Source organism: Aethina tumida, chromosome 1, assembly GCF_024364675.1.
Source record: "Aethina tumida isolate Nest 87 chromosome 1, icAetTumi1.1, whole genome shotgun sequence".
Taxonomy (NCBI): Eukaryota; Metazoa; Arthropoda; class Insecta; order Coleoptera; family Nitidulidae; genus Aethina; species Aethina tumida.
Window position 1 is genome coordinate 47,681,397 of NC_065435.1, and position 12,651 is coordinate 47,694,047.

Here is a 12,651-nt window from a genome sequence, read left to right on the forward strand (position 1 = left end):
AAGAATTGTAGAAATCATACCATTTTTTGTTATAACAATACGATCAATAAAAAGTCCAACTTTACATACAACTTTATGATGATATACTTCTACTTCCAAACATGTTGCTCGAAGATTTTAAAAGATATTGTTTAGTTTACTACAGGTGTCATTTTCCATCATCAAAATGGTTCTAACGACCAGAGGGGGGTTAAAGGAAGAAAATGGTGGTCCAAATGTTTTTGCATATGCTTGCTGCTTTAGTGCTGATGTCATTTTTTCCTTTATTTCCATTTATTAATCAGCTGTACCTGAAGTTGATGTTATGGTCTAAAATTCAATAATTAGTCTATTATTCAAGGGTAGTAAGGGTTCCTCCCATGCTTATTTGGGGCGATGTCAGCTTGATCTTGTGTTTGAGATTTGTTGATCTCCATCAACACTTCTCTGTTTCATCTACCAATGCCTGGAGGTCCTTTGTGGTCTCTCGTAAGACTTGGGTGTGAGCAAGTCAGTATTGTTGGTGAATTGTTTTATTAGCATCATTTATTCTTACACTTCATATTTTTTATCTTAAACATTTGATTTAGTCATACCATTTAAGTCGTCTTTGAAATGTGTGTATTAAAAGACAAATTTTTATCAATTATTTATAAAAATTGTTATGATTATATAAAAGAAAATATTGTAAATAATAATAATAGACTGATAGAGTAAGTGTAGGAATCGTACTAAAGAAAGTAAGTTTCATAATGCTTCACAAAACACCTTAACATTTTTAATTAAGAAAGAATGTAACCACCCATTCCAATAGTTACTCCAGTAAATGCAATATAAATTAATAAACAACGGATAACTCGATCCAACTTATTACAACCATTGCTCGTCATGGCGATGACAATTTTTAAATTGTTTAAAAAACAAAAAATTAAATGTTGCGTTGTCGCCAAATTTTAGTATCAGTTTGTGTATGAACCGTTATTAACACAGCGATGGAGAACGGGAAAATTCTGAACAAGATTGCGGCAAAAATAAGCGCACTTAAAGAGTTATGGGCACAGGCAAAGAAGTCCATGACAAAAGAAGAATTAGATGAAGTGGCGAAGGAATATGCAGCAATAAACAAAAGTTATAACTTGCCGGAGATAACTTTGGATAACGAATGTGGCATATTACTGGAAAATTTAGAAAACTCAGAATTTTCTCGCTTAGACCATTTGCAACTTCAGACATACTTGTCCCTGATTGAAGAATTATCGGCAAATCTTTCGAAGTGGTTTCTGCGTACGCAAATTTCTGAACAAATGGCGGATGGATGCGCAATGGTTGAAGAAAAAATGTGTTTGGACTGCAACGAAAATGTGGAAAACGATAGATTTTTCGGCATGACAAACTTGAACTCTCCAAACCATCAACTTGATATACCAAATTTGGTTCCGTTTGAACTCGAGTTGGAAACGGATACCGAAGATGAAGAGGAAGAAAGTTAATTTAATGTTTGTTAATAGATAAAAATAGATTTTCTGTTAGATATTTTGATAATATGTAAATGATTAGTTAGTGTATTTTCAATATTTTTAAATACTCCTAATAAAAGACATTTTGTCAAATTGCGAGTTTATTTTGAAATTTTAGTATGTTTGAAATATGAGTTTACGCCAGGAAGTATTCAAAATCAATGTAAAATCGATGGAGGTATTTATATTAGGTTAAGAAATATGACCTATGAAATTGATGGTCACTCTAGTGACTACGTTCGAGTAAGTCAGTTACTCCCAACGCTTAATAAAATTTAATTAAAAGTAACAGGTCATAAGGAAGATAAATATGTAAATAAAACATTATGTTAAATACATTGTACATTATTAATTTATTAACATTACATTTCCTAGGTGCTAAAATCCTATAAATCTAAGTTAATATTCAGAAATATATAATTAAAAGCTCTTACTCAAACATCACAGATTCCACATAGTCAAGGAAGACAAAAATATGGTTATTTTTAGTAATGGACGATGAGATGTTGACACAATGGAATGAATCGCAAACAATCCAAATCAACAATAGAGCTAATCATCGACTGGTAACCCGACTGAACAATCAAGATGTTTTCAGATTATTTCGCGATCAATGCATCGTCTAAAAGATTTTGGCGGATTGTAACGATAGTCGATTAAAACCTGTCGTACTTGTATGGCGTCTCGTTATTCCAAACTGCCAAAATATGATGCATCATACCAATGCGATGGTTTAGAAGAATCGAGTCGACTCAACTCACTCGACCACTGGACTTGATTGCGAGACAAACCATCAAGTAAAACATGCCGGACTCGTCCATCACTAGTTATTTTTGAACAAATGACTCCAGATAATAGTTTCTATCTCCTAAATCACTTCAATCAAATTATTCCTGTACACTATAGACTCAATTTTAAATAAAAATTTATTTTAAAGAATGCCAGAAAACTATTGCCACAATGACAATAATTATAACATGGACTATTCCGTTCAGTATTACAAAATGTAGTAAATTTCCAAAATACGTTGTGATATTTTGAACATTCAGAGATTTGAGTCCATTGATAATAATATTTAACAACCAAATCTGAAAATAACATATAATAATTGAAACAAACATTTACTTGTGTTTTATGAGAGATGAAGAGTTAATAATGGTTTTAGAAAATAATGACTTTCAATTGCAAACATATCTGAAAGTATTGCATCTAAACACCATCACATCTCATAATCTCCCAACAATTAAATCTATTTGTTGTTTAACAAAAATAGATATAAACCAAAAACATATGTAATATTAAACCACATAGATTAGCACTAAACATATAAAAATAACTAAATTCTAGTTTGCAAACTAAATATTTAAACAGTCAACTCCCTACATACATCTATTAAACGATAATAGAATATGTAAGATTTTTAAAATCTAAAATCCATTTATGGTGACAGATTGGGACAGTGATCAATGTGCTCTTCTACCATTCTTGCAGAACGGAATTTCTTATTACACAAGGGACAAGCGAATGTATGCGTCTGAGTCTAAAAAAATACGTAAAATTTTAGAAACGCAAATAAAATTACTGTTTTAAAGCATAACATTCAACAGTGAAAAGGCTGTGTGAATTTAGGATGTCAAGGATTATATTAGCCCCACCCACCAACAATATTATATTATTTGAAATATTATAGGAAGTGTTAGAAAAAATTTTGACAAGTTTACCATCACCTTAAATACAAAAATTTTATTTAAATCCAAAATATCCTAAACATATCCGTCAGAAGAAACTCCGCGTGCAATTTTATACGTTCTGCCTATTATTTAATCACTGCTAATCGATGTGCTTTAGAACAGTACTTCAATTACGAATAAGTGTTATATAATTAAGTCTTAAATTTTGACAAAACAATTTCAGTAATATTACTGGAAATATATTAAAGAACGAATCAATAACACTTATTTAAAATGTCAATAATATTTTCAATTAAAAATGAAAGCTACTTACCTCGTAAGTCGCACTTGGTGCTGGAGAAGCTCTCGAGTTGCCCGGGGGAACAACCCAATCTGTATTTTTCCTAACAAGTTCAATTTCTTCTAACAGTTGTTGATTTCTTCTGTGTACGTTCTGCAAATCCTCGTTGAGTTGTTCTCTTTCTTGAACCAACACTTCGCGGGCAGATCTCTCCGCTTCGAAATCGGCTTTGTAAACATCCATTTGCATTTGAAAGACGGCATTTTTATCTTCAGCGATCTTTTGCTTATTTTGTAATTCTTCCACAAACGCCTCCTTGACACTCAGTTGTTCTTTCATTTCCTGCATTTTTTTGTTGAGATTGTTAAGTGTCACGTTGGTGGCCATTAGTTCTTCCTGAACGTTAACGAGCTGCTCGTTGACTGAAGAATTTATTTCTTGCAAATGACCATTTTCAATTTTTAACTGAAAGAAAAAATTGGTTAAATACGTTATGTTTCCATTGGACGTAAACATACTATCGGATGCATAAGTGGTCTGCGACTTTCCTGACGTCAGGCCGTATACGGTCACATTCTGTCTGTATTACCATCATTGACAACACATTTGGGAATCGCAACTTACGATGTGTTGGGGAGTCGGCAGTGCACGGTAATACAGACAGAATGTGACCGTATACGGCCTGACGTCAGGAAAGTGGCAGACCACTTGTGCATCCAATAGTACCTGTTCAATATATTTTGTGCTGGAGTCTAATTGTCCTTTAAGTTTGGTAATTTCTTCTTGAAGTGATCCTAGATTACTTATTTCCTGGGGAGCTTGTAACTTTTTCTTTAGGATTTCCATTTCCATCGAAAGCATATTGTTTGAGGCGACTTTGTCGTTTATTTCTTTTTGAAATTTGTTAACTTGGTTTGCTAATTCACGTTCTAATTCCTGACACTTATTCATTTGAGATTCCTTCAGTTTATTTAATTCATCTTGGAATTGTGCTTTCTCATCCATTTCCTAAAATATTTAAATTAATACTAATTATTATATTCTATGTGTACAGCTTACTTTTTTAAGTTGAATTTGTAAACGTTTCACCTCAGCCTGTACGTCCAATAATTGTTGCTCATTTTTCGAAAGAGATAGTTCAGCGCACTGATTGGTTAACTGAAATAAAGGTTATAGTAATTAAAAAATTTTATGTTAGTTTATAACTTACTGTAGACACCTGTTTCGTTTTTTCGCCAGAAGTTACCATCTGTTGTTGCATCAGCTTTGCTATTTCCTTTTTTTGCTAAAAGAATTTCAATTATTTTCTGTCATTCATAAATAAAATAATAAAGCTTACACTTTCAATTATTTCTTTTGCCTCCTTAAACTGTTGCTTATTGGCGGCAAAAACGTTTTTCACTTCTTCCTGCCATACAAGAATCCTATCTTTTTGAGATTTCATGCTATTATTATTTTCCATGATGGTATCTATAAGTTTATAACAAATAAGTGTTACTATGTACTACTTTTGTATTGATTATTTACTTTTGAGTTTATTGTTTTCTTCAATAAGTTCACTGATCTTCGCTTGTATATCGCCTGGAAGGGATTCGTTCGATAAATTTGATATATTATCCACGTTCTCCTAAAATGCAATTGAAAAAATATAATAATAGCAGACCACCACACTCATCAGTATCAAAAGACTCACCTTATCAACATCAAAACCCTGCACAGGCATAGGAGGTAAATTACTGGAGGTCGTCATCTCATTTTGAATAAAATCGTTGACAATCTGTTTGCCCAAATTAATCGATTTCATTTCGTCGTCTTGCTCAAATGACATACTTTCGAAATTTGGATCAATCGATTTACTCAAAATAACAAACGATTCCTCTTCGGTATCGTCGGAGAGAAGAGAAGTGGTAGGTTTTAATGGAGATTCAATCGCACTCGCCATCTGGAATATTTTCTATTATTAAAAACGTGTAACATTTGCAAGATCACAGTCCAACTAACATTTCAAAATGGACCTAAATCACCCAAGCTCTATTTAATAGCAACGTATCTGACTAGTAAACGAACTAATACTGCCAAATATTGCAGATTTCAACAGACTTGCTCTTTCCTAATACTACTTTCATATAAAGGAGAATTACCCAGTGTCATTAATCTCAACTATTGTATACAAAGTAATCTTATTATACCTTATCTTATTATTAAAAACCTATAGACGATTAAATTTAGGGAGTTATTATAAATGTAAAAATAAATCCTTATTTAACAATACGAATTGGTGTCAATTATCATTTATAAAATTTATTCAAATGTTTTTAAAGTGTTCTATACAATGACACCATAAACAACAATTTCAATTTTTGCAGATATTAATTTGACGGTGTTATCACATGGATAAGTGTTGCCTTTCCACTCGATGTGCTCTATCAGGGAACGATTCAGAGAAGAAAATATATCTTGAAACAAATAATAAGAGAAATTTATATTTTTCTAATAATTTCAAGTATCAATTGAAGCAAAAGAGACAAGACATTTACGAAGTAATTAAATTTTTTTCAAACTTTGACCTTGAATGTCTACTCGTGAACACATGATGATACGAGAGTTTCGATGCAACTTATAAAATGTCAAACGTAAAATCATATAGCTATTCACTTCATTCCGAGGTTTACCCTTTCCTCCACCTTATACGAGTGTACTAAAGAAATATGATGAGTGATAATTGACGATTTATTAGTGGAAGTTGTAAAAATTAAATGAAATAGCAATTGAAAAATAATATATTAGGTATTTATATCTATGCAGTTTCTCATCTACTTTGTTACTATTATAGTACAAGATAAAATGTTTTGATGAAATAAGTGAAAAAAGTTATATTTATTATTTGATATCACTTGGACGCCACTGTATCTTAAAAAATATTTTTATGATAATTACTCTATTTAAACATGACTCACCTAATCAACAAGGTTTATTTTTGTGTACCAAACACGTAATATTGATACTAGTACTAACTTATAATTTTTGCAATGTCAATTTTAGTTCTATAACCAATAAATTGTAAACACAGCAAGGATGCACACTTGAAGCAGTCGCCGGTGACTAATTTCGTACAAAACTGCCGTTCACCAGCGCGTTACGCTATCAACTTCGGTAATTCGGGGAAGTACCGGTTCACAACATGAAAACAGTGGCTGCCTTTGGCAACCCCCTCTTGGACACTATCGCTAACATACCAGATTTTAATCTACTACACAAATATAACCTAGAAAAGGATGGACAAAAGGAGGTCGACCAGAAAACTATGCAATCATTGTCCAAAGACATCGAAGTGTAAGTGACGAAATGGCCTCTGACACTCTCGATTTTTGTTTATTTACGTTATAGGTACGAAAAATCAATATCGGCGGGAGGTTGTAGCCAAAATACGCTAAGAGTATTGCAGTGGTTGTCGAGTAAACGTTTGAAAACTTACATTTACGGTTCCGTTGGAGATGACACAGATGCAATCACACTCAAGCAACTACTAGAAAACGATGAAGTTTACACAAGGTAACGACCTAACCTCAAATTTAGGATTAAACAAACGTCATATCATGTATGAATCATACATATTTTTTACACGGAATCGCGTAATTAATATATGCGCGCAATTTTATTTTAAATACACCAACGTTAGTCATTGATTGTAGTAAATATAAACACAACTCAAATTCCAATTGGACTTGTGTCTCAGAAATAATACAAATTCCAATTGAACCAATTCCTTTGGTATATATCAAATAAAATTATTTTTACAGGTATTCAGTTCAGAGGAACCTTTCTACTGGTACTTCCATTAGTTTAGTTACACAATCAAACCGATCTCTTGTTGCAAATGTAGAGGCAGCTGAAAATTATTCACTAAATGATCTGCTTGCATCTGACTATGAGGAAGTTATTTTGAGATGCAGCTATGTTTACATCGAAGGATTTTTCTTGACTAAAAGGAAAGATGTCGTGAAACATGTTGTAAATTATTGCAACAAAAATCGCAAGCTTCTTATATTCAACTTATCTGGACAATATTTGGTGGAACAAGAAACAGAATTGGTCACTTTCTGTATTGAGAGAGCTGATGTTATATTTGGAAACAAAAGGGAATATGTGGCATATTGTAAATTGCACAATTTACCAGACATAAAGAGTTTGGCTCACCATCTGATCAAACATACTGAGTACAAACATGGCGCAAATAAAATTGTAATAGTAACAAATGGTGCAGAAGACGTGTATTGTTACGACAACTCGGACATCGAATATAAATTTATAGTGCCTCCAGTTCACGAGTCCGAAATCGTTGATACAACTGGGGCCGGCGACGCATTTGTGGCAGGATTTATAGCTGGTTTGCTGGCAGGAAAAACACTAAATCAATGTTCAGAAATTGGATGTTATGCAGCTCACAATATTATTAAATTACCTGGTTGCACTCTGCCTGATTTTAAACCTAATTTAGGTGTCCTCTTGGAATGAATTACGAAAAGTGTAGTTAAAATATAAACTTACCTTTGTATTATTTTCACGATAAATAAAATTTATTCACGCACAATTTGTTTACTTTTGGCACAACAACATATGGGTAATAAAAATAAGATGAAGTTTGTGAATCAGCTCAGTCTTGTCAACTGAAGAAATTAAAAATATTTCAAGTATTCCAATTCGCTATTAATAAAATGTTAATTTTTTATATATATTTATTTTTGTACGCATATAATAAATGTATTAATGTGCACCTATTATTGTATAATTTTGGAAGTTTTAATTACAATTATAAAAATTTTATTGTTCTGTGTGTATAACTTCAAATTCAAGTGCAGCCAACACCAGATAAATTGCTTTTTATTGATGTTTTTTTGACATACGGATCGTTGCAAATATATTTTACGAATTTATTCAAATTACAGCTAAATTATAATGGTAAGAGGAATACTACACTAATAATATAATTGTTATTAATTTATTGTTGTAGTCCGTTGCAGAATTCCTTGAAGGTTTGCCTTCATACAATGAGAGTAATTTTTCCAAGTTTCACGTGGATAGCAACAGTAGATCATCTCTTAAAAGGCCATCAGTATATGTACCGACTAGAGACTTACCTTCGGGACAAAGTATGTATATCCATATTTTCAATAATTTATTTGATACACCTTTGTATTTTAGTTATCGTCACTGAGAAAACTAGCATATTATTGAAGTATATGCAACAACATTGGGATAAAAAAGTAAATGTAAGTTCCATACATGTCATCTATACACAATCAAGGATTAATTTTCAATTAATAATCTTAAAAATATTAAAATATAAAATGGGATTTTTGTTGCGAGTATAATATTCATGTACAGTTGATTCTCATTTCATCTACATATATTTTTAAAATGTACTTCTGTAGATTATGCTCCATATTATCATTTTGTTTATTGTTTTTAATAGTTTTTATCTTATTGCAGACTTCCTTAAAAAAGAGGGATTTAACCTCTGAAGATGAGCCTTCCAGGAAGAGATCAAGAACTGAGTACCACCAAAATACATAAGTTTATTTTGATTCCAAATAATGTTTATATTGTATATGCACAAATTGACTGTTTTAATTTTAAGGGTCTGTTAATAAGTGAACGTTTTTCAGATTGTTTATTGTAACAATAATTTATTGTAGATTTCTTTTCTAAGTTTGAAATTCGTAATTTTTTGTATTTCTTTACACAGGAAATATGTAAGCAATAGATTTTAATAAAGATTACAAGTATACTGAGAACGAATAAATATTTAAATAAAAAACAAATAAGATTAAAGTTTTTTATTAATAGTAATATAATAAAAAGTAAAATATACAAATTAGGTATTCAAGGGTGTACCTGGAGAACCAACAACGTCAATAATTTCCGTCGAAACTTTTCCAGTTTCATTTTCTGGAGTAGTTGACAAAAGTTGTGGTGGGATAGGTAATGTCTAAAAACAAACAACATTAAAGGATCTTAATTTGAATTTTAACTTCATATTACCTTTCCAGGACTCAGAGCTTCATACTGATGTCTAAGACTTTGCAATTCATACTCGCATGTACCTAAGGCGGATTTTAATTCCATTAGAAGAACCATGTCACTTCTTAGTTCATTGAAATGTTGACATATCTCTTCCGTAGGGGTTGGATTTAATTCTAAAATTAAAATAATTAGGATTAACATGGTATACAAATATAATGTTCTGTAGCTTACCTAGTCCCATTTCTTGCAACATTTGTTCAATACCTTTGGATTTTTTCTGTCCCACATTAGCTGGTAACTTCATTCTTTGAGATCTTAGAGAAACGCCACTATTTTTATAATCAGGAAACTTAATGCCAGCAGTTTCAACAGCCTGTAAAATTTGCTGTTAACATAACACAAACAAATTAATAAAAAATGCCCCATAATCTAATAAAAACTAATTGAAAATAAAAATTGATGTAAAATAATAACTAATATGGCTCAATAATCTTACATTAGTGTCTATTCTTGAAGGCCTAGATGGATTTGTCACTTTCTTTTTGGGCAACTTTTTGTCTGTTTTCCTAGGTGTTTCATTTTGACTATCAGCTTGACTAATAAGTTTTTGAAGATCCTGCGTTTTTCTTTCACGTTCTTTTTTCCTTGCTTCAATCTTCTTAAGTTCGGCTAATAAAGTTTGTTCTTCATCAATCTGTAAAAGGTCTATGTAAGTTTTACACTTAATGTAATGGTATGTTTTATACTTGTTCAGTTGTACGTTCGTATAATCTTTTAAGCTGTTCCTTCCGCCTTCTTTCATGATCTGCATCATACATGTAATTCTTCTTCTCGCCGTGAATCTAAAATTTACGTATAAAATTATGCTGTTGTAAATAAAAGTATCTAATTAAAATTACCTTGTTGAGGATTCCACATAATTTGTAATATCTGTCCTTTATATCCTCCACTGACCTTTTTTGAAACTTTTCTGAGTCATATCTGTCTGCCATTACAATGAACCTTAGATCAAATCTGTGAGCTAAATCCATTAAATGATCTGTCTCTTCCTTTGTCCAACCATCACATTTTAAATATTTATTGAACTCTAGGTCTGTGTATGATGGAATGTCTACTTTCTAGAATAAATTCATTAGATTTGAATTTCAAATAGTTTAGATAATATCAATACCTTGTTAAACTTGGCAAAAGGATAATCTTTTGGGTCATCTGAGGGCCTCCTCCAGTGATAAAACGTTGCATTATCTGTTCTAGCAGGATTAACAAAAGGCATCCACTTCCATTTTCTGGGTTTTCTCATACCGAGTTTTATCTTCACCTGTTTATACCCATTACCTAACGAATAAAATTATAATTATCAATATCACAAATATTGATGTATAGTTATATTTACTTGTATCAGATGGGAAAAGAGGTGGTGCATCTTTATTGTCATTATACAGTAGGGCGTACACTTCTCTGTGCATACCCTCTGGTCTTCTCATCACTCGTGCACCAGTACTTGTTCGTTTTCTGTTCTTACTATCACCAATAATAGATTCTTTTGTAACCTCCGGGGTGGGTGGACGGTCAAGTTCCATAATATCTCGTACGTCCGCCATTGTTTAATATTATTTTAACTTTTATTAATTTTTAACTGGGGTTATGTTTACACCACCGTTGTAAGATGGGGTTATGTTTACCGTACCTTTAAAAATTTTACTCGTTACTACTGACTAATACGAATTATATAACGGTTAAAGTATTTCTAACGGCAGAAAAATAACGAATCTGCAGTAAATAATAAATATGCAATTTTATATGTTTATTTTTATAAAGCCATAAACTTGTACTGAAATGTCATTTCTGTTTCCAAAAGCATCCGCCAGGTGGCCTTCTACAGACGAACTGAAATTCAAACTATATTTGAATGTACCATTTAGGTATAACCCATCAGATTAAATAAAGTATTTATTAAAAAAAATTGTTTTATGTGTGTTTGCACTGCACACAATAAGCAAAGTTTAAGCTTTATATTATAATATAATAATAAATAAAATAAATATTATCAATAGTGTACTTAAATTCGTCTTAATATTTTAATAATTTAAAAATATATATTTAAAGACACTTTATTTTGTGACAGTGTAAAAAAAATTAACATTACTGTCTAATCTTTTTAAACTTTGAAATTGGTTAATAAAATATCGGTTTCAATTGTATGTTATATATAATGTCATTCACAAAAATCCCTAAATTATTCAATTCAATCTTTTGATATGAAATAAAAATAGTTTTGTAAATTTGAAAAATTTATTTTTTAGAAGGAGAGTTATCTGTGACAAATTAATTAGTGTATTACACAGGATATTTTGAGAAATAGATTTAATAAAGAAACATCTTATCTAAGACGTCTTCTGAGTGTCTGTCGTCTACGTCTGGCGGCAGTGCGTCTTTTTTGGATTTCTCGCCTCAATTTACTGAAAAAGAAAACGTTGATTTACACACATAAGTACAATTTTGATTAAAACATACATTCTGTCTTTTAGGCGACGTCCAAGAATACGAGCCATATTTCGAACCCCTATGTAAAAGCATATCGAGGCGCTTAGTGTTCCTATGAGTAAAACTCCAGGAACATGAACCATGTGACCTGACCTCCTCAAACCATGTCTCTATATCGGGAAACAAAAATTGTGCCTATTTTCAGAAATAATATTAAGCTTACTTACATGTCTGGCCATTAGAATTCTTCTAGCGTATACAGAACTTAGTACCAGCGCACCGCCAACAGCTCCCCACATATTTGATTTGAGAAAAAATTTTCAAAAAAAATTTGGGGAAAACGACGATCCGTCCGTCTCAGCAAATGCCATAAAAATGACAAAATTTCATTACGGTAATGAGAAGGTAAATGTTTATTGTCAATAGCAACGAACAATTGAGGACGCTAATGGGTCGCTTGATTTAAAAGTGTCCTTTATACAAGTGTGTCTCTAATATTGTGAAAAATGTATATAGTAATTTCATGATAAAAAATTAAAAGACTTCCAAAAACTTTAGACTTAAACTTAATAAAAATTTAATAGATTTTTACACAGATACATTTCCTGACAACAATCAATGACAAGTTGTCATATTTTTCTTAATGACTTAATTGCTTATTGACAACTTGTCACTG

At 31.5% G+C, this 12,651-nt stretch overlaps 4 protein-coding genes across 7 annotated transcripts; 2 read left to right on the top strand and 2 right to left on the bottom strand.

Annotated features, from left to right (window-relative positions):
• Positions 1-1,830: 1,830 nt before the first annotated feature.
• Positions 1,831-8,102, bottom strand: LOC109597602 (NF-kappa-B essential modulator). Of its 4 annotated transcripts, none has more exons than XM_020013343.2 (9): positions 8,016-8,102; positions 5,161-5,409; positions 4,995-5,094; positions 4,807-4,937; positions 4,678-4,752; positions 4,527-4,625; positions 4,194-4,475; positions 3,501-3,932; positions 1,831-2,584 (listed from the first exon to the last, which is right to left on the bottom strand). In XM_020013343.2, the coding sequence occupies exons 2-9, from the start codon at positions 5,407-5,409 to the stop codon at positions 2,423-2,425; spliced, it is 1,530 nt and encodes a 509-aa protein (XP_019868902.2). In that variant the 5' UTR covers positions 8,016-8,102; the 3' UTR covers positions 1,831-2,422. The 4 variants fall into 4 exon arrangements, with proteins under 4 accessions (XP_019868902.2, XP_019868901.2, XP_019868903.2 ...); XM_020013342.2 differs by lacking the exon at positions 8,016-8,102 and adding an exon at positions 6,943-7,078; XM_020013344.2 differs by lacking the exon at positions 8,016-8,102 and adding an exon at positions 6,425-6,570.
• On the top strand, positions 6,649-8,058 carry LOC109597603 (uncharacterized). Its single transcript, XM_020013348.2, has 3 exons — positions 6,649-6,800; positions 6,855-7,019; positions 7,268-8,058. The coding sequence occupies exons 1-3, from the start codon at positions 6,649-6,651 to the stop codon at positions 7,980-7,982; spliced, it is 1,032 nt and encodes a 343-aa protein (XP_019868907.2). The 3' UTR covers positions 7,983-8,058.
• A 183-nt stretch (positions 8,103-8,285) lies between the features above and the next one.
• On the top strand, positions 8,286-9,299 carry LOC109597591 (DET1- and DDB1-associated protein 1). The gene is made up of 4 exons (XM_020013328.2): positions 8,286-8,426; positions 8,479-8,617; positions 8,670-8,737; positions 8,958-9,299. The coding sequence occupies exons 1-4, from the start codon at positions 8,424-8,426 to the stop codon at positions 9,039-9,041; spliced, it is 294 nt and encodes a 97-aa protein (XP_019868887.1). The 5' UTR covers positions 8,286-8,423; the 3' UTR covers positions 9,042-9,299.
• On the bottom strand, positions 9,290-11,316 carry LOC109597590 (DNA methyltransferase 1-associated protein 1). Its single transcript, XM_020013326.2, has 8 exons — positions 10,885-11,316; positions 10,663-10,826; positions 10,391-10,609; positions 10,238-10,333; positions 9,988-10,185; positions 9,723-9,876; positions 9,510-9,664; positions 9,290-9,456 (listed from the first exon to the last, which is right to left on the bottom strand). Exons 1-8 carry the CDS (start codon positions 11,090-11,092, stop codon positions 9,343-9,345), a joined length of 1,308 nt encoding a protein of 435 aa, XP_019868885.1. The 5' UTR covers positions 11,093-11,316; the 3' UTR covers positions 9,290-9,342.
• Positions 11,317-12,651: the final 1,335 nt, after the last annotated feature.